The sequence below is a fragment of the Scleropages formosus genome, chromosome 20 (genome assembly GCF_900964775.1).
Source record: "Scleropages formosus chromosome 20, fSclFor1.1, whole genome shotgun sequence".
Classification (NCBI taxonomy): domain Eukaryota; kingdom Metazoa; phylum Chordata; class Actinopteri; order Osteoglossiformes; family Osteoglossidae; genus Scleropages; species Scleropages formosus.
Genome location: NC_041825.1, coordinates 16080050 through 16099503, shown reverse-complemented (window position 1 = coordinate 16099503; position 19454 = coordinate 16080050). Strand labels below are relative to the sequence as shown.

Sequence of the window (19454 nt, the reverse complement as noted above, 5' to 3'; positions counted from 1 at the left end):
TCGCTTTGTCTGCTCTTGATCGGTTGAGCCAGTGCTGCTGCTATGAGGCCTGAAAGTGAGTTTGTTCCGTTAGGGCTAAGGCTGTGGCCCTACCGCTCTGACCCTTAACCACCTCCCTCATCCCCGCCCCCATCCCCGCCCCCATCCTCATCCCCATCTCGCCCGTGTCTCGTGCCTTGGTCTCCTGGCCCTTTAAATGCGCTCGTGCTTTTCCGGCGGTTCCGATCCCTGCGCTGCGGTGTGAGCGCGGACTGCACAGCCTCTCCTCCATCTCCTCCTCCTCGTCGCCCCCCGCTCTCACACACAGACACACAGAGCCCTGAAACGCACGGCTCTCCCTTCCAGCCGCGTCCTCCGCGCTCCGTCTGCTGCCAGAGAACCACCCTCCGCAAATGCAGGCCATTAAATGCGTCGTGGTCGGCGACGGGTAAGAGAGAGCGCGGCATGATGGGCGGCGGCGGCGGCGGCGGAGCGGAGACGTCCGTCTCCCCGGGGCGATGCGGCGCGCGGCGGGGCGTTCGCGACCCCGGCCAGCGCGATTGTTGCGGGAAGGGCTGGGGCTCTGCGGGGGGGGGAATCGGGGCTTCTGCGGTCCGGTCGTCGCTCCCGAACAGCAGCGTTTCTCTCTAGTTTGCGGCGGCGCCGAGGCAGCGCGTGCGCTAACAATGGGTCCACATGCCTGGTGGTGAAAGGATCTCGAACCCCCTGCATCGCTCCGGTGAACAGCTTGCCGTCGCAGGGGTGGGCGCGTCTCGTGGTCGTGGTCGTGGTTAAGGCACCAGTATGACCCGTCATGTCATGAGCCGGCCGGCCGCTCCGCTGGTGAGCGCTGGTGCGGGTGCGGGTGCGCGCGCTCCGGATCCCTCATCTTCAGCATCACATCATCATGATCGTTATGATGCTCATAGCGTGTAGCGGCAGGATAAAAGGCGAGCGCGGAGCTTTGAAATCACATTTTGTCTCTGCTCCCATATTGGCGGCACTGACTGGGTGTAACTGGGAGCAGCAAAAAGGAGTTCTCCGCCGATTTGGTTTTTCCCCCACGTCGGAAATGTGACAATCACAATGTGAATGTCCATCTGCGCTACTAAGATGTTAAGATATTGAATAAGACATTTATTATTAATAGGAATAATAATAATAAAACATCGGCGCTCGAAGAGCGGAGGTGCTGGGGTGTGAGTTGCTCCACTCTCACCATTTCTGAGCCATATTACATAATTGATAAGGATTTATTATAAACAGGCTCCTGCACCGGTGGAGACCGTCCGGGTTTCGCCTTTTTTAATGCATGGCTCCTTCTCCTCCTCCTTGCTGATCTCAGGAAGCCATAAACCTCAATCCTCAGATCTGCTGTTGGTTGTCAGTGAAGTCCAGGGAAAGCGGCGCTCATGTGTGAAGTCTGGTGTTTCTGTGGTCAGACAGTGTCTCCCTTCCACCTGTATGGCTGGTGAGCGCCTTCAGCATCTGTCCCCTCATCCATCCTTTGCATTTATGCCGCGCTGTAATGCCATCCTGTTTTAGACATGTCCTCTTCCACAGTTAATTTGAAATGTTGCAAAAAAAAATGCCACATGTCATCGTAATGCGCGCTGCAGCCTTGCATACATTGTGTACTCTATTTCTGTGCGGCGCTGGGACTCCTACAGATGTATCTCGCACCTCGAACGCGTTTTCGGGGCGTGTTTGGCTGCCGCTTTCTCCCCGTGCCCTGACCTCTGCGTGCTGTTATCTTAAAGGAATGCCCAGATGTGCCAGATGTGGGGTGCTACACATGGGCTGCGGATGGCCGCTCCTGTTGGGAGCCTTTAGAACCCTCTTCCCTGTGACTTTGGCTGGGAAATGATCTCATTTATCAGATCAGATGGTTAAACTGCATCCATATCCAAGAACGTTAAACGCTGAGCGCTTTTTTTCACATTTGCTTGCGTTTGATTTATGGGGCTAATGTTGCCGTCCGGAGTTGTTATAGCAACACATAGCTGCGTGATGCATGCGGTCCCTGGAATTGCCTTCGAGTCGGATCTCTATGCTTCCGTCAATGTTACTAAAGCGCGGCCGCGTCTGAACTTTCGTGCTCCGAGTTTCAAAAATCGTGCCTTTTGCCGTGGGCCTGCGATGTGCCGAAATTTTTGTCGGGGAAGATGGTTGTGGGCGTGAAGGAAGACGTGTGGGCTGCAAGGAGTTAACCGCTGAGGTGTCTTCTAATCACATGACTGGTGGAGGCCTCCCCCACCCCCGCCCTCCCCAGTGAAGGGTGTTCAGCATAAAGCCAGTTTTCACAGCCCGCTGCCTGGATGAGGATGCTGACGATCTTCTCTTACCTCCTCATAAAGCGCTGAGTCCAGTGAGGCTGCCTGACTTCTCCTCCCTCATGGAGATGGGATGGGGGGCAGGGGGGGGTGCGTTCCAACTGACCTCTTGTCCCTCTCTGGGATGGTGCGGGAATTTGCGCACCCCTCTCATGGACCTGTCACTTCACATTACCCAGTTCCCCGTGCCACGACAGATCGGACCATGTAATGGCGGGGTGGGGTAGGTGTGTGTGTGTGTGTGTGTGTGTGTGTGTGTGTGTGTGTGCGCGCACATGCTGGGGGGTGAATGTGCCCCCAGCAAAGTGTATGTAGGACAGTGACTGTCACATTTGGAGAGGGGCGCAGAGAAACAGGCGTCCTCAGGCTCCAGCCAGACAGGGGAAACCAATCATCTGGCTCAGTATGGGCTTGTTCTCAGAGGAGACACCGGATGTCGGCAGCGCAGGACTTTGCACCACGGTGAAATGTAGTAAAATCAGTGTAACGCTACTAAATTCATTCATAATTTGTAGGGCTTCACAAGTGATGCGCTGTGATTTTTGTCTCCCAGCCTCAGTGTACGTAGTGAGCCGCTCCATGCGGGGCCTCCAGGAGCCTTATTGTGGGGTCTTCGCTGAAGCAGAACACTGGGCAAAAATGAGTAATTTCACATATTGCTTAATGAGAATCAGTGGTGTAAAACGGTGTAAATGGAGAGAGTGGTGGGCGCTGCTAGCCTGGTCTCCTCTTCTGCAGACGCCGTCTTTTCCGCTGCTCCTTTTTATCTTTCGACTTTTGGGTTTCCCTGCAGATAAAGCTCTGGCCCTGTCACAGCTCCAGGGCTGTAAATCAACCGCACTGCGATGGAATTACTTTTCTAGCAACAACAAAAATGAAGCTGGCTTATCTCTTCATGCTGAGACTGCTAAAAACCAGAGGACGGCAGAGCCCGGGAAGAGTTATCGCGGTCGTCCACCCAGTGGACTCATCCTCCGTGCAGCGGCGGGACAGAGTATGGAAATACTCCCTGACTTGGATCCGGGAACGAAGGGGAAGCTTGCGACCGCATGCAAGGACTGAAGTGCATATGGCCACTTGGTTAAAGCCGTCGGTCTTGGTGTTCAAAGCCCGTGCTCTCCTTAAAGGTCTTCCGTTCAGCATCTACGTTTAGATCGCATTAAGGGACGGTAGTGCATTAAGTAATACAGTGTAAAACATGCGTGCGCAACCCGTCCCCTTGTGGTCACAAGTTAAATTCTGTAAAGCTGGTGCATTAATTACAGGTTCAGCAAATTTGCAAGTTTGCTCCCCCCCAAAGTCGTTTCAGCCTTAATGACCACCAGTCATCGCTCACTACCACTATTATTATTTATCTGATGCATTTGTCCGTGGCCTGTTACAGTGCACAGTACATAGGTGTTTTCCACAGTTTGGGTATCGTTCACAGCATAAATATATTTGTAATTAGATACGTTAGGCAATTGCTGAGAGTGACGCAACCAAGCAGAGGACGAACAGTCCCAGGTGTCTTAATGAGCGGTGTGTAGAAGGTCTGTAAATGGAGGAGACCAAAAAAAAACAAAAACCGTGCTTCCTCTAGACTGTACTTTGTGCGAGCAGTGAAGGGTAGGGCAGGGCAGGGTTAGGGTTGGGTCTTCGCTCGTAGGCGTCGGTCTTGTCGTTTGAAGCTGTGATGACCAGTCTTGGACTAGACGTGTGTTTTGAATGGACGCGAACGAGTGCGTGCGGCATCCCGTCCGAGGTGTACCCTGTCTAGGCCGGTGCGCTAGGCTTCTGGGATAGGCTCCAGGCCACTACGACCCTGAATCGGACAAGCGGTCGCGTGTTAGATTGAGTCGGTTAGTAGCCACAGGGATGTGTGTCGCTAGGTCCGATTTTTGCTCAAAATGCACTCCGTTGGCTCGGCCACGCCGCGATCTGCTGAATAGGGTGGAATCGTTGCCATCTCCATCCTTCGCCGTGCTGAGGTGTGGCAATCGAGAAGACCTCACGGCGGAGGGAAAAGTTGTACTTCGAGACCTAGTTGGGGAAAAACGGAGGTGCCCGTGAAGAGCAGAAACAAGGAAGTAGAATCCGTTGTGTTTACTGTGGTAAATAAATGACGGCCTGCCTGGGACGTGTTCTAGTTCTTTTGTTTACTGTGATGTCGCACTTCCAAGACGTGTTTCAGGTGAAATGCAGACGTGTGTGTGTGTGTGTGTGAGTGAGAAAGACTGACTGAGACCACCTTGTTATGGACTGGCGCAAGGTCCAGCTTGTACCCCGTCTCTCACTATGCTTTCAGGATAGGCTCCAGACCATGGTGACTGTCAAAGAAGACCTTTTTGACTCTTTGGATGCCAACATCATCAGCTGTTATTGCGCTGCGGTGCCAGGGAGACGTTTAGCAAAGCAACTGATGCTGACCTGTGCGCGTTACTGGACGGGACCCGCAGCGTGAGAAACCGGTTGCGCCCAAGGTGTCTCTTCGCTTCCTTCCTTCGTTCGACTCTTCCATCTGCTGTGCTCCGTTTCTGCTCATCCGGTGGTCCGTGCAGCAGTAGACAGAGGCGGGTCTTGAACGCACACTTTTAGAGCGCGCAGCCTGCGGCGCGAGCAGGAGTCCAGTGCCACGCTGACCGGCAGTAAGTGATCAGTGTTGGAAAAGCAGTTGCAGATAATGGATGGATGTACGGTATCTAGTGTGGTCAACTGCGGTTGACGTGTGCTGAAAGATGTTTAGATGAGTCCATGCTTCGTTATATAAAAGTGGGGAAAATGGTCGTTGTGGAGCGACGGTGCTCCCGATATACCCATCGATAGTCCGGCGGCAGGTCTGCCGCGACTCGCCACAGTTTGCGTCGCGTACGGAGCGCCAGGGTTTAGCTGACCGGAGACCCGGGTGCTCGGTGGCGACCGTAAAAGGACGCCTGACGGATAAGGCGGCGTCGAGGTGCCCTTTAGACTTCTACATCCGTGGCAGCTGGCAGAATCAACTGAGCCGTTTGCCGCTTCTTGCCGTGGTTAGCGGGTCCCTTGGCGCTCTGCTCCGTGGTAATTCACCCTGTACGCTGCGGTAATTCTCCCTTTGTCCCTCTGTCCCTCCCCTGTCTTCCAGTGCTGTGGGTAAGACCTGCTTGCTCATCAGCTACACCACCAATGCCTTCCCCGGAGAGTACATCCCCACCGTGTGAGTACTGGCTGCGTGGAGCCGGCCCTTCCGGAGGGACGCCAGGCAACACGCACACACAAGTGATGTCATACTGATGCCTGAAACTTTGAGTAAAATAAGTTGTCATTTCCAAGATGTACAAGTTCTCCTGCAAGATCTTGAAAGGTACATTTGTACAGGTTGTGTGCGTGTGTGTGTGTGATGCAATCTCTTCCGTGTGGGTGCATGGAAACTGTGTGTTCCAGGTTCGATAACTACTCGGCCAACGTGATGGTGGACGGTAAACCCGTCAACCTGGGGCTGTGGGACACAGCGGGACAGGAGGACTACGACCGCCTCAGACCCCTCTCCTACCCACAGACGGTACCCCCCGACCTCTCAGCCACACAACAAACCATTTTCCTGCACGCCTCCTTCGTGACCCTGCGAGCGGTCCCGGTTCATTTCGCTTTTCCCGCACGTCGGCGGCAGCAGCCCGGCTGGAAAAGCGGACGGCTCTGCGTGCCTCTTTTGCCGCGGAGCCGGAAGCCCGTTCTCTCTCGTTCGGTCGCGGAAGCTCCGCCGGGCCTCCATTGTCCCGTGAGTGGCGGCTCTAGTCGGGTCGACCGCTCGCGGGTTCGCCGTGCCGGGTACTGCCCCTCGCCCCCTCCTCGCTCACCTGCCGCGCATACCAATGACGCGCGCATTTGAGCAGCGCCTTTTCCCTCAGCTCTGGCACAGGAATCTCTCCGCCAACTCTTCGCATAGCAAAGGGGCCCAGCATCAGAGAAGTACTAATAATACTTGGGCGAAAAGCCTGTTTTGGCACAGCTCTAAAATATTTATTGATGAATGTAACGTTTTTAGGGAGTCGTTCTTTTACTGTAGTAGCTGAGTCACCGACGTTGATTTTGGGCGCTCGCTTCGTTAGCCGGAAAGAGATGACGATGGACCTCGCCGAGGGCGCAGAGTAAATAAATGCCAAGGTCCACGTTTCCGCCGTCGTCCGGGTGGGTATTCGGTTTTCGCTCTTGCCGCCGGTTCAATCGGATGTACCGTTGAGGAGCGCGTGTGCCTGACTGGGCCCCCTCCCCTGCTTAAAACGGCTCTGGGAAACGAGGGAGAATGTGGGGACTGGGGGGTGGGGGTAGACTGCCGTAGCTCACAGGGACCCCCTGCATCCTCAGCGAACCCTTTGTGTCGTCTCTCTTCGCCGGTGGTTGCGTTGGGTTTCGTTTTAACCGTCTTTTCCTGTGACCCCCCCCCCCCCCCCCCAGGATGTGTTCTTGATATGCTTCTCCCTGGTGAGTCCGGCTTCCTTCGAGAACGTCAGAGCAAAGGTCAGTGTGAGCCGCGTTGGCCTTTCTTTGGCCTTTCCTACTCTTCCTTTAGTGGGTTTATTCATACTTGGGTCCTTCCAAACCTTACCGCCGGATATCGATCACGATCCCATTAAATTGCCCTTCTGAAGGGTCCAACAGCAGGTCCAGAGGTGTGAACCTGTCAATTTATTTTTTTTTGTCTTAAGTTACAGTGGTGAAGCATTCACGTTTGTGGTTGTGCTGACCGCTGGCTGTGACCCCCCCCCCCATACAGTGGTACCCAGAGGTACGGCACCATTGCCCCAACACCCCCATCATCCTGGTGGGCACCAAGCTGGACCTGAGGGATGACAAGGACACTATTGAGCGCCTCCGGGACAAGAAGCTGGCCCCCATTACGTACCCCCAGGGTCTGGCCATGGCCCGGGAGATAGGTGAGCGAGCGAGTGAGGGGAGGGTCTGTGGAAGTGGAAGCGTTACAGATCGCACCCGTCATACAGCTGACTGTGGCTTTGGTTACTGTAATTTTGGACGCTCTTAATTATTCTGCATTAAGTGCGTATCATTCCGAGACCCAGTGCAACTTTTTTTTTTTTTTTTAAATTTCTGTACTTTCTCGGAAATTGTACGGAACCCTAAACGCGGTGTCATTTAGAGGCACGGCATGTCCTTCTGTGACATGTATTAACATTCTCCAATATAGCACGTACAGCTTGGCAGGTGCACTTAAAAACGTACAGTACGTCCTCCAGAGTGGACAAAAATGAATGGCTGAGTGCGAGGGAGATATGTTCGCATGTTCTCCCTGTGTCTGCGTGGATTTCCTCCGGGTGCTCTGGTTTCCTCCCGCAGTCCAAAGACATGCTGTTCAGGTTCCCCACAATGTGTGAGTGACAGAGAGAGTGTGTTTCACTGATGTTTGGATGAGTGACCCAGTATAAGTAGTGTATCCAGCAGTGTAAGTCACCTTGATGAATAAGGTGTGTGGGCTCATAACACCGCATAGAGTTCATTGGAAGTTGCTTTGGAGAAAAGCATCTGCCGAATAAATGTGAACACAGGAAGGGAGAGCATTGAGGGGACTGTCAGTATGTCATTCTCTGGACACCTGATGTGGACAGAAAGGCTACAAAAGGCACCATTAGCCTTTTTGCTCTGCCCTCTGTGTCCCACCATGTAAGAATGTTAGCTGTGCTCGGGCCTCGGCGTCTCCCGGTCGTACCGTTGGGGGAGGGGGACAGAGGGACATTGTGGGGTCCCGTCAGCGGTGGGCCCAGCAGAGCCAGTGAAAGACGTCAGGGGAAGAAAGTGGACAGCCATTGAGTGACCCCTCAGCTGGCGTCAAAGGGGCCTTTGTGCGCCGCTCCGTGCGCCTGCGTGCGCCGCGCGTGAAACGCCGAGTGCCGTTTCGGAGCAGCCGCAAGCTTCAGACGCGGCAAACGTTTGGCAACCGGCGGTTGCCGTTTTGCTGAGCTAAAGTGACTCTGGCGTGTTTGATACCGTCCTGCATTGTTGCGCAGCGCCATTTCTGCCTCCCCTCGCCTTTTTAAGTCGACTGACTAAAGGCTTGCAGTCCGGCACCGGTTTCCTTAGCAACCGTTGGGCAATGCATTCTGGGATTGTAAATAGCTGAGTAAAGGTGGCCCTGCTCTTCCAGCTTCTTCTGTGCAATACCTATGAAAAACTGTACCTCATCTTACAGTCCTAAATGTTGTTATAATTGTGTGTGTGCTGCTGGAATTTGTGAAATGACTTTATATAGTGTGTGTGTGTGTGTGTGTGTTACTCACAGTAGTAAAGTGAGAATGCTTCCAAAAATAATGCTCTTAATTAACAAACTTCCTACAAAGCTTAGTAACCATCCATCGTCAACAACCGCTTGTCCCAAGTGGGTCCCGCTCTCTGGTGGGTCTGGTGTTCGAGTCCTGCTTGGGGTGCCTTGCGATGGACTGGCGTCCCGTCCGGGGTGTGTCCCCTCCCGTCCAGCCTTGCACGCTGTGTTGCTGGGTTAGACTCCAGCTTGCCATGTCAATGTGTCCACATCCTGTGTGTGTGTGTGTGTGTGTGTGTGTGTGTGTGTGTGTGTGTGTGTGTGTGTTAAACGACATACAAAACCTTTACTGTAACTTTTTGCAAAAGGAATGCTTGGAAATCTAAAATATGCTCTTTCCCATTGACACTAACGCAGAAGACATTAAATAACCATGTAAAATATCTTTGCGAAACATCAACAAGTGCCTAAGACTTTTGCACAGCTGTGTGTACGTACACACGCACACAAAAATGTAATTAAGAATAAGCTTTTTTTAATTCAGTAGTTCATTCATTTAGCTGATGCTTTTCTCCAAAGTGTGGCGGGAGGTAGCATTCGAACCTGGGTCCTTCCGGTGGACTGTATTGGCTTTCAACTAAGCACTGTGCTGCCTGCTGGAATTTCAGTGCGTAGACTGATCACCAGCTGATGTGTGTTGTAATTTGACTTTTTGTCTTGTTTAACAAAATAATGTGTTGACTATTACTCATTCAAAACTTTCATAAGTAAGCAAAATACAAAAAGTACCACACTGGATGTTTGTTACTTGTAACATTTAAGTTACAAGATGCAAAGATTTATAGTTGTATTTCCTTTAGTTTTCTGAACCTTCTCACTCGGAGTTACCCAGCCATTCGTGGGCAGTAAAACACACCCGAAGAGGATTATGTAGAACCGCCTGAGTTCAGCTCGCTTCCACCTTGTTTACAGCTTCTGTTTTTGAGTGCTCAACAACAAGATGAACGTTCCAGAACATCCAACATGTTTGAATTTGTTTGTTTTCTCTATTGTACAGGAGGTTGCATGGGTAATATATTTGTTCAGTACCTTTAAATGAATTTTAATGTAGTCTAAAGTGAAACAGTGTTATGCTACAGTAGGTTGGCATTCCATCCAGGATGTACCCTGCCTCATCTTCTGTGTTTCCAAGAAGTGAACCACCGTGGCCTTTCATCGGACATGCAGATACTGATAATGAATGGATAGATGTGTGTTAGTATGTATTTACTGTGGCTTTACCTGAGGTTTATATAGAACCTCACCTGTGAATAATAGGAGGGACATCTTTTACTGATGACTTGGTGGTAAAAGTGACTGGACTTATGAAGAAATGATGAACTCAGAAACACACCTCTGGTCCCTATTGTGCTAGTGTAGTGGTAAAGTAGATGTCACATTTAAAATTTTTTTTTTTTTTTTTTTTCTTTTTAATGCCCTTTTTTTTCTCCTCCCTTTTCTGTTGTTGTACTTTGGGTCCCTGCGAGTTTTACCCTTCATCATAATTGGTCTTTTTTTGGGTGTAGGAAGGATGTCCACAACAGTGTATTAAACTCCTGTCGGTTTAAACAAGAGTACCATTTAAACTTCTACATGTATCTACCATTGGAGCAGATGTAATCTTTTCAACCTTTTTGTAATCCTCCTAGGGGCAGTGAAGTACCTGGAGTGCTCAGCCTTGACCCAGCGTGGCCTAAAGACGGTGTTCGATGAGGCCATCCGCGCAGTGCTCTGCCCTCCTCCCGTCAAAAAGCGTGGCAAGAAGTGCACCGTTTTCTGAGGGGCCCCTGGAGCTGCAGGGGCCAGTGTTTCTCGTAGGGGTGGGGGACACTTCAGCTACTACTTCAGTTACTGCAACATAACAGTAATCAGTTTTTCTTTGAGGGTAAATCCCACTCTGTTCACAAGGTTACTTCATACATCGAAGCAAAGGGTTGGAATGTGGTTAGAGTGCTAGGGAGGGAAGGGCATTTGGGTGTAAATGTAAGCCACCGTGTTTCGAGAACCGTCAAGGAACTGAAGAATTTTGCCTTAACTGTTTTGAGACATTAATGAAAGGCACCGTTACAGGAGAGGAGACTGGCAGAACCTGGATGTTCTATAAAAGAAAAATCACTATTCGGTGTGTGTGTGTATATATATATAGTTACCTTCATAGGAAAGCCTTTGTCATACTTTTGAGGGGAGGAGCAGATGCAGACAAGTAAAAAGAACAAAACCTTTCAATCCTTGCAGTCCTCATTTGCTTTAATTTGACAAGCTGTTTCTGGAGTTCATTTAGTGGTACTGTTGCAGTGTGGACATGCCTGTCTTGTAGCTTTTCATTTTTATACATTGTTTGAAAGATGTGATAGTGTACAGTTATGAAAAGCTTCCATGGGGCTTGAACACGTCTTTCAGTTAAGTTGGATCGCTTGACCGTGCGTGTTGAAGCTCTTCCATCTTTCCAGGCATAATAAGCTTCTTAACTCATACATCAAGACAGCTCAAGGCCCTGTGTATACAGGGGACCCCCCCACATCAGTTCCTTCTAGGCAAGAAGAGGCCATCTTTGCTCATGCAAATGTTTTAGCTGAATTCTCAATTATTCTTTAATGGTCACAGAGTACTTGAGCCTGTTTTGTTGGTTTCCATAGTTTGTAACTTGTTTAAAGTGGTGCTCCACAGTGTAAGGATTCCATTAAGTTGCTGACTTTGTTGTAAATTGGTGTCACAGTTGATATGCATCCATTGCCTTTAACAAGATGCTTGAATCCACAACTTGTAAACTACCCTTTAGGCTAGAAAGACATGCACTCTGCTGATGTCAACTCTTAGCTAAGCTGATTTTTGATATCACCTGTCAGATATAATTGGCTGGAACTGTACTATTGTAGTTTAGTTTTATGAGGGACTAGCATGTCACAGACAACATAATTCAGCTGCATAATGTGACATTTTAGGATCTTGCATTAGTTGCCAGACCTAAATTTCCCTCCTTTAAATCTTTGCTTAGATTCTGTGTGCGTGTTGTGTGGATGTGTGTCTGCATGTGGGGGTTTCAGTAACCACTGTAAGGTCCTTACATTACTGCATCATAATTCATGAGTTTGGAAATAACTTGGCAGAGGGGAAAAATGTGCAAAAACACGCTTAAGAAATTACTTCATTAAAATCATTAACCTACGTGTGCATTAAAGTTTTGTTCTAAAGGTGTATCTTTATTTTGAAGACTGAAATGAAAATGAGGACACTCAAGCCTTGTCAAGCTTTGCTTTGTATGAAGTTGTACATTAATTTAGTGAGATACTACCTAAATGCATATCTGGACTGATGAACCCGTCATCTTTAGAAGTGAATTGAAATGGTCTCCCTCTGCTGGCGAGCACTGGGATGACATTGCAGCTTTGTCAGAACACTGGATAGTGGGCTCTGTTGGCATGGCAACTGCATCTAGGTAGTGAAAGGTGTTTTTGAGCATGGTCAGGGAGTGACTCTGACATGTCTCCTCTTAATGCTTCAAAAAAATGCATGGGTACTGCTTGGAATCTCTTGATAGAACCTATTGTTTGTCTGAAATTATCAGTTTCTGAAGAGAGATGTATTTCATTCAAAATGTGCTCCATGTTTCTTTATTTTGTATTACTTTTACCGTCAAAGAGTATTGTGAGAAATTTCCATTTTGTATAGTAAATATGAACTTATAACTAATGTGAAGTTTTTGTCATTTTTACAGTCCTCAGCATCTCTGAGCAAGTATACAGATACTGTTTCTCTACATTTGTTTGCTAAATTTAGCTTTTTGGGGGGGACAAGTACAGTTGACCCTTGAACAAGGTGGGGATTGGGACGCCGACCCCCTGCACAGTCAAAAATCCACATATAACTTTTGACTCTCCAAAAACTTAAACAGGCTACTATTGACCGGAAGCCTTACCAGTAACAGTCAACACATTTTGTATATGTATTCTTACAATAAAGTGAGAGAAAAAATAGAAAATGCATTTACAGTACTGTATCTACTGTAAGTTTACATTGTCTAGTTATATGATGTCAGTACTACATCAATAGTCTGATATGATACATATAACATCTAGTGTTTTGAATTACACTAGACATCAAAAAAGAATGTGAAAAGAAATTCATATTTACAGATATAACTAGTTATGCATTGATAATGAAGAAGCAGCAGCAATGATTGCTTTACTGTAGCCTAGTGTAATCGATATATGATTAGGCTACCTTGAAGCAGACTATACACTAATGAATGAATTGTTATAAAATTTTTATGGCATACAGTATTAGTCATTCATAATACAATATTGGGGAAAAAAATCTGTGTCTTAAGCGGACTTACACAGTTTAAACTCATGTTGTTCAAGGCTCAACTGTATATTTACTTGATCTGGGCCTTAAACTATGGTAAGTGCTGCATAATGGCTGATTTCAACTAATGATTGAAAAAAGAACTGTGATTTAATAGTTTAGTTGTCAACCATTGCCTCTACTGCTTCATATCCAGGCTGGCCTCAGCAAGCCAGGAACCCACCATCCACAGGTAAAATAACTCCATTAGTCATGGCACTCTTGTCACTGAGCAGGAACAGGATAGAGTTCACCACATCATCCACCTCTGCAAAACAGGACAGGTGGCACATCATTGACAAACCCATACTGAACCTTAGTACTAAACCCTTACTAAACCAGATCCTTAGAAGTCCTTCAAAAAGTCTGATTGTGTGTTCCAACCCCAAAAACATTCCCAGCACACCCTGGACCTCAACATACTGAGCACAGCTTCACAGAATTGTATTCATTACAGGGGTATCAGTGCAGAGAAATTCACAAACTGGGTTTACAGTTAACTCTGAGCATGGTTTTAACCATTTATTTCTTTAGTTAGCTAATCTACAAGAGTTAGCAATGTTCAAGTTTGCTTAACATCATTAGCTGGCTGACTAACAAAAACTAACCCTAGTAAAAGGACTTCATTATTATAGTTATTTCTAAGAATAAGTGAAGCACAAGTTTTACACTGAGATTATACTTTACAGGTAGAGCACAATGTAATTCTGTAAGCTGTATTTAACACGTTTTCTTGATCACCCTACATTGCAGGGAGTTGACCATATGAGCATAACCAACAACTCCTTGCACAATTAAGTCTAAGACCAATTTATTTTTTAAAAAATGCAAACCTGCAAATTTTCCTAGCGGTATATGTGATATCATTTCCTTAGATTTCACAGGATCACTCCAGCCCATTCGTCCCATTTTGGTCATCACCACCGTGGGATTGATGGAGTTCACCCGGATCTGGGTGCAGGAACACGGTGCAGCTGTCAGACTTTGTATCACGTCGGACACAGCTGTTCTAAGTACATGCACGTACTGCAGTATGCAAGTAATGTAAGTATATTCTAGGCTTTAGCACACTACAGACTGCATGTACATATATGTATACTGGTCAGAAGTTTTCCGCCTGCTGCATTCCACACATAGTTTATCCACCAAAAAAAATACTGGTGTCACACCTGATAGGGAGCAAGTTCCAGGGCCATCACTTTAGTCAGCATGTCTAGGGCTCCCTTGCTGGCACCTTCATGGAAAACACACATGATTGTTAAGCTGGTGGTTCTCTACCCAGGTTCTGGTAACAGCCTGCTTCAATGGCACAAACTGCGGAATGGGTTTCAATAACTCTGGGTCAGGTTCACGTATGTTATTTCATGTGGTCTGTCAAATGACCACAAAAAAGCAATGACTGGTGATTCACCTCTGCTGGCTATAGCTCAGGCTCTGTGATGTGCACCTGTGTTCAGCCCACAGCGATTCACTCACAGTAAACTGCATGGTCCTTTAGCGCGCGCTGCGAGGCCTGGCTGGAGACATTAACAATGGAGCCACCGGTCCCTCGGGCCTTCATCCCCTGAGCCACAATCTACAATACCATCAAACAAGGAGCCGCACAGTGTTGCTTGCTCTATGTTTCCCATCCATAAACAATAAGCACAATTTCCTATATGGTTTTTACCTGAGCAACATGGAGGGCTGCCTTCACATTGATGCTGAAACACCTGAAATAATGTCAAAAGGAACTGATGTGTGTCACTGCTGCAATTCAGGGTGAGTGAACTGCTCAAAGGTAATACAGTATATAGCAGGAGGCAGGATTCAAACCTGTGTCTGTTGAGTGGAAAGTGGCACCTCTAACCACAACACTAGCTATGCACTCATGTAACATGAGATGTTATCACTGAATTTGATTTTCATAGTAGTGACAAAGGAAATAATAAATATATACATATATATATATATATATATATATATATATATTCTCATCTCACAGTTTGGAATGATGTGTCTGATCGGGAGATGACTATGAAAATGTCTTGTGACAAACTGCTGTAGGTCAGATTATGCCAGAGAATACCACTTACAAAAACAAATGGGACCAGAAGTCTGTTCTTTTTTGTAAATCCACTCCCTTTTATCACAAAGTCACACTTGATAAAAGCTTAATAATATAGTTTTTGCTTAATTTACAAGTTGGGTTCTGTAAAAATTTTGGATATAGCTATAAAATAAAACATATTGGTGTGCAAAAATTTTAATATTTGTATTAAATTCAGGGGGGTGCGGTGGCGCAGTGGGTTGGACCACGGTCCTGCTCTCCAGTGGGTCTGGGGTTCGAGTCCCGCTTGGGGTGCCTTGCGACGGACTGGCGTCCCGTCCTGGGTGTGTCCCCTCCCCCTCCGGCCTTACGCCCTGAGTTGCCGGGTTAGGCTCCGGTTCCCCGTGACCCCGTATGGGACAAGCGGTTCTGAAAATGTGTGTGTGTGTGTGTGTATTAAATTCAAGTGATTAAAAGTACACACACACACACACACACACACACATTTTCTGAACCGCATGTTCCATACGGGGTCACGGGGAACCGGAGCCTACCCGGCAACACAGGGTGTAAAGCCGGAGGGGGAGGGGACACACCCAGGACGGGACGCCAGTCCACCGCAAGGCACCCCAAGCAGGACTCAAACCCTAGACCCACCAGAGAGCAGGACCCGGTCCAGCCCACTGCGCCACCGCGCCCCCTGATTAAAAGTATTTTTTAAAAATTAATGAAAATAAAAATGTTGCCCCTACAGACTAATTTTCAGTCCTGACTGTTGACCAAATGATCATAAAATTGTGCAGAATTCCCCATCTTGTTATCACCAGCACTCAGGATTACCAGACAACTCACAAAAAAGTGAGATGAATTAAGGCAGTCCCAAAGACATATGCAGAAGGCAGCAATGGTAAACCACTTCGAAACCCTCCCTTACCATTAAGGGCACACAAGCACTCACCACGAGTTAAATTAAACTCCACAGCACTAAAAACCCATTCTAATTCTGAATTCATTGCATTCATTCCTTTATACCTTATACCTAATACATTTTACATCTGCTTGTTGAAAAAAAAAAAAAAAACTGTTGCTTCCTCTATGCAAAAGAAATTATATGAAACAGATAAGTAATGCCAATTAAAGATGAAAAAATAAACTGCAAAAATTTCTTTTTGAAAATTTCTAAAATAAGGTACCAGTGTTGTTGCTTGTCAGACAGAAACGACTGAATTAAAACACTAAGAAGGAAACAAATTCCTTTCTAATATGCTTAACATTCAACTGCACATATCTCACAATAACAGAACTAAGGAGTAGAAAAGAATGAGTGGTTACTTATCAAAATGGTCAGACGTGACTTCAAGGAAGGGCTGCAGCATTCCGAAACCCGCGTTGTTTACCAACAGATCCACTGGGCCAACATCCTTCAGGGCCGCATCAGTGGCTTCCCAGTCCGACAAGTCCACACACACTGGCTTGATAGAGGGACACTAGGAAACATGCTCATGGCATTCAAGTGTCTCTCTTCAGCAAAGGGCAGAGGATTATAGGAGAAAAGGCATGACATAAAACAGCAGCAGAGCCTCACTCAACAGTTACAATAGGGCTATGATCCCATGTATCAAAACAGGGAATTTGGAGACCCAGAATGTGCACAGAAGAGAAGGCAGCCTTGTTGGCTAAATACCTCGAGGATGAGGCTGTCTAGGTCAGCCTGGGTGCGTGTGACAGCAATGACCTCAGCTCCACCCTGGGCTAGTGCCAGCGCAGTAGCCCTGCCGATCCCTACAACAACACAACATACCAATGTCGTTCGTTCACTCCACACGTATATTTGTGGTGTCGGACAGATAACCTGTCAAGATGATTATAATAAACCATGCACTTGTGTTACTTATACTGTGAAATTCTGAACAAGACACAGTGATCTTCTTGAGCTGCCTTTGATCCTCATACAAGTGTCCATATAGGGGATTTCATGCAGTAGCAGGAAACACTGCGGTTTCTCTGATGGCTGTACAGTGGACTCTGGGAAAAGTGAAAAATACTGAACACTTGAAAATATTGTGCGGATGTTCAGACCAGATGCTGTAATTGCAGTGTTAATGCTGTTTATGGGAAGTGCAGCTGTGTGCTGTTGTGCTCCTGTACTTCTGTGTTTCTGCATCACTTGAGTTTCTGTACATTTGCCTTTTTCGTGCCTTTGGCAGCACGGTAGAATTCAGCGGCTTCTCCAGGAAACTTTTCCAACACAAGTATCACTAGTGCCTGAACACTCAGCCAAAACCGCACTAATAACACCATCTTTCCGATGTCTCGTAATGACCCTTTAGCATTTAAACTGTTTGCACTGCATATGTCCTGCACTGCTGTTGGCCCTTGTCTTCAGACGCCCACTAAACCTGTACCCTGGAACTGTATAATTATAATGCCTGTTTGCCCATCTTTACCCAATCTCGTGTAAACAGCCATACAGTATATTTATTAAATACTTATATATTTATCTATTGCGACCCTATTCTTATACGTATATATACCCATAGTACCTCAGTCTTGTTTTACACCAACTGCTAACTGATTATCGAGTCCTGCTCGGAGTGCCTTGCGACAAACTGGCGTCCCGTCCTGGGTGCGTACGCCCTTTTCTCCTCCAGCCTTACGCCCTGTGTTGCCGGGTTGGGCTCCGGTTCGCCACGACCCCGCTTAAGCTGTTTCAGAAAATGTGTGTGCGTGCGCGCGCGTGCGTTTTGGGTGCCTTGTGATGGACTGGCATCCTGTCCTGGGTGTGTCCCCTCCCCCTCCAACCTTACGCCCTGTGTTGCCGGGTTAGGCTCTGGCCTGCCGCGACCCAGCTTGGGACAAGCGGTTTCAGACCATGTGTTTGTGTGTGCTAACTGATCACCTCTTCCAGTTCTGCTGTCCTGTCCATGTCACACCGTCTGCTGGGTGTATTGTTGTACCGTGGTGGCCAAGGGGGGAACCTCAATACCAGGGGTTTCAGTACCAGGGGTTTCTCATTCTGCCTTGTACATCTGTATAAGTGCGGAATGACAGTGAAGTAAACCTTTAAAAACTGTACTGGTGTTTTTTTATACTTCTCTGTGTTAATGTACTTCTGTTACTATACCTCTGAGTTTGTGTCTTGTGCCTCAGTGTTACTCTTACACAGAGTCTCTGTGCCTTTGTGTTTCTGTCCCTTTGCATTCCTGCACCTCTCTGTGTTCCAGTGTTTTTGTCATAGTGAGCGTAACCTGTGTATCGTTCGGTGTTACCGTGTTTCTGTGACACTCGGTGTTACGGTGATACTTTTCTTTTTTTTTTTTTGTTTACCTTTTCCTGCGCCCGTCACCACTGCTCGTTGGCCCGAAAACGCGATTTCCATCGTGAATATCCGCTAAAAACAAACAAAAACACAAGACGACATGAACAATTATTAATTCATTACTTCCACCGCCAACGCCTCCAAATTAAACCTGCGAGACCTTATATTTCCTTTCAGTAACAAAGGGAACGACGTTGAGCGCCACCGTTTCAGTAATGGCGTCACACGAGTCAGTCAGTGAGGCGGAGCAGTAAATGTTCGCGGCTCGTCCTGCTTCCACTGGAGAAGACGAAGTTCACGTCGTGTCTCTGTGGGAAATGGCGAGACGCGAAACGCGAGTCACGAGTCACGAGGCGAAGTCCAACACTCTGCGCGAGAAACTTCCCCGCGTTGCCGCCATATTTCATCGTCTGCTCTTCGCGGTAAAGTTTTATATCATTTTTAAACCACATTGTCTTTCAGTTCGTAGGACAGGACAGACACTAGACACGTCAAGAAGCGGTTTCGATGAGACCGCAAATCCAAACGAGGTTATTTTTACACGCACACACGGGACTCCGGTACCACGATGCAGGGGAAACTGCTTCGGCACACACGAGACGAGAGTCGAGAACCTGCACACATTTTACAGCATAAAAAGAGAAAACTACGCTACGAATAATGCTACATGACCTGAGAAAATGACGTAATTCTGTACACGCAGATATTCGCTTCAGACACGACACCAAAACAGGTGTAATGTGGGAATTAAACACATAAAGATCATCCATCTGAATTTATTTAAATGTAAATTACCGAAAAGCACTCAAAATTATATGTCCTGCTTGCTCCAATAAAGGTAGCGTTCATGTGCACTTCAAAGGTACTTAGAAATACTTATAAGTAGGTAAATAACTTAAATTAAGTGGCTTAACACTGCACGTTACTTGCATCAGCTAAATAAATGTTTAAACAATATTGTAACATCTAGATATTTTTTGCCAACCTGCGCGGTGGGTTTGGCTGGGTCCTGCTCTCTGGTGAGTCTGGGGTCGAGTCCTGCTGGGGTGCCTTGCGATGGACTGGCGTCCCGTCCTGGGTGTGTCCCCTTTCCCTCCAGCCTTATGCCCTGTGTTGCCGGGTTAGGCTCCGGTTCGCCGTGACCCCACTTGGGACAAGGGGTTTCATAGTGTGTGTGTGTGTGTG

The 19454-nt window shown here is 47.6% G+C and overlaps 2 protein-coding genes across 6 annotated transcripts; one reads left to right on the top strand and one right to left on the bottom strand.

Annotated features, from left to right (window-relative positions):
* Positions 1 to 174: 174 nt before the first annotated feature.
* LOC108940081 (ras-related C3 botulinum toxin substrate 3) lies at positions 175 to 11568 on the top strand. Of its 2 annotated transcripts, none has more exons than XM_029246577.1 (6): positions 175 to 427; positions 5413 to 5484; positions 5712 to 5829; positions 6723 to 6785; positions 7042 to 7205; positions 10227 to 10373. In XM_029246577.1, exons 1-6 carry the CDS (start codon positions 393 to 395, stop codon positions 10288 to 10290), a joined length of 516 nt encoding a protein of 171 aa, XP_029102410.1. In that variant the 5' UTR covers positions 175 to 392; the 3' UTR covers positions 10291 to 10373. The 2 variants fall into 2 exon arrangements, with proteins under 2 accessions (XP_029102410.1, XP_029102409.1); XM_029246576.1 differs by having other exon boundaries at positions 177 to 427; positions 7042 to 7201; positions 10227 to 11568.
* Positions 11569 to 11835: 267 nt separating this feature from the next.
* On the bottom strand, positions 11836 to 19283 carry dcxr (dicarbonyl/L-xylulose reductase). 4 transcript variants are annotated; one of them, XM_018761929.2, is made up of 9 exons: positions 19255 to 19283; positions 18278 to 18341; positions 16635 to 16732; positions 16283 to 16437; positions 14591 to 14633; positions 14398 to 14497; positions 14091 to 14155; positions 13755 to 13872; positions 11836 to 13189 (listed from the first exon to the last, which is right to left on the bottom strand). In XM_018761929.2, exons 2-9 carry the CDS (start codon positions 18327 to 18329, stop codon positions 13086 to 13088), a joined length of 735 nt encoding a protein of 244 aa, XP_018617445.1. In that variant the 5' UTR covers positions 18330 to 18341; positions 19255 to 19283; the 3' UTR covers positions 11836 to 13085. The 4 variants fall into 4 exon arrangements, with proteins under 4 accessions (XP_018617445.1, XP_018617446.1, XP_018617443.1 ...); XM_018761930.2 differs by lacking the exon at positions 19255 to 19283 and adding an exon at positions 18817 to 19184; XM_018761927.2 differs by lacking the exon at positions 19255 to 19283 and adding an exon at positions 18430 to 18809.
* Positions 19284 to 19454: the final 171 nt, after the last annotated feature.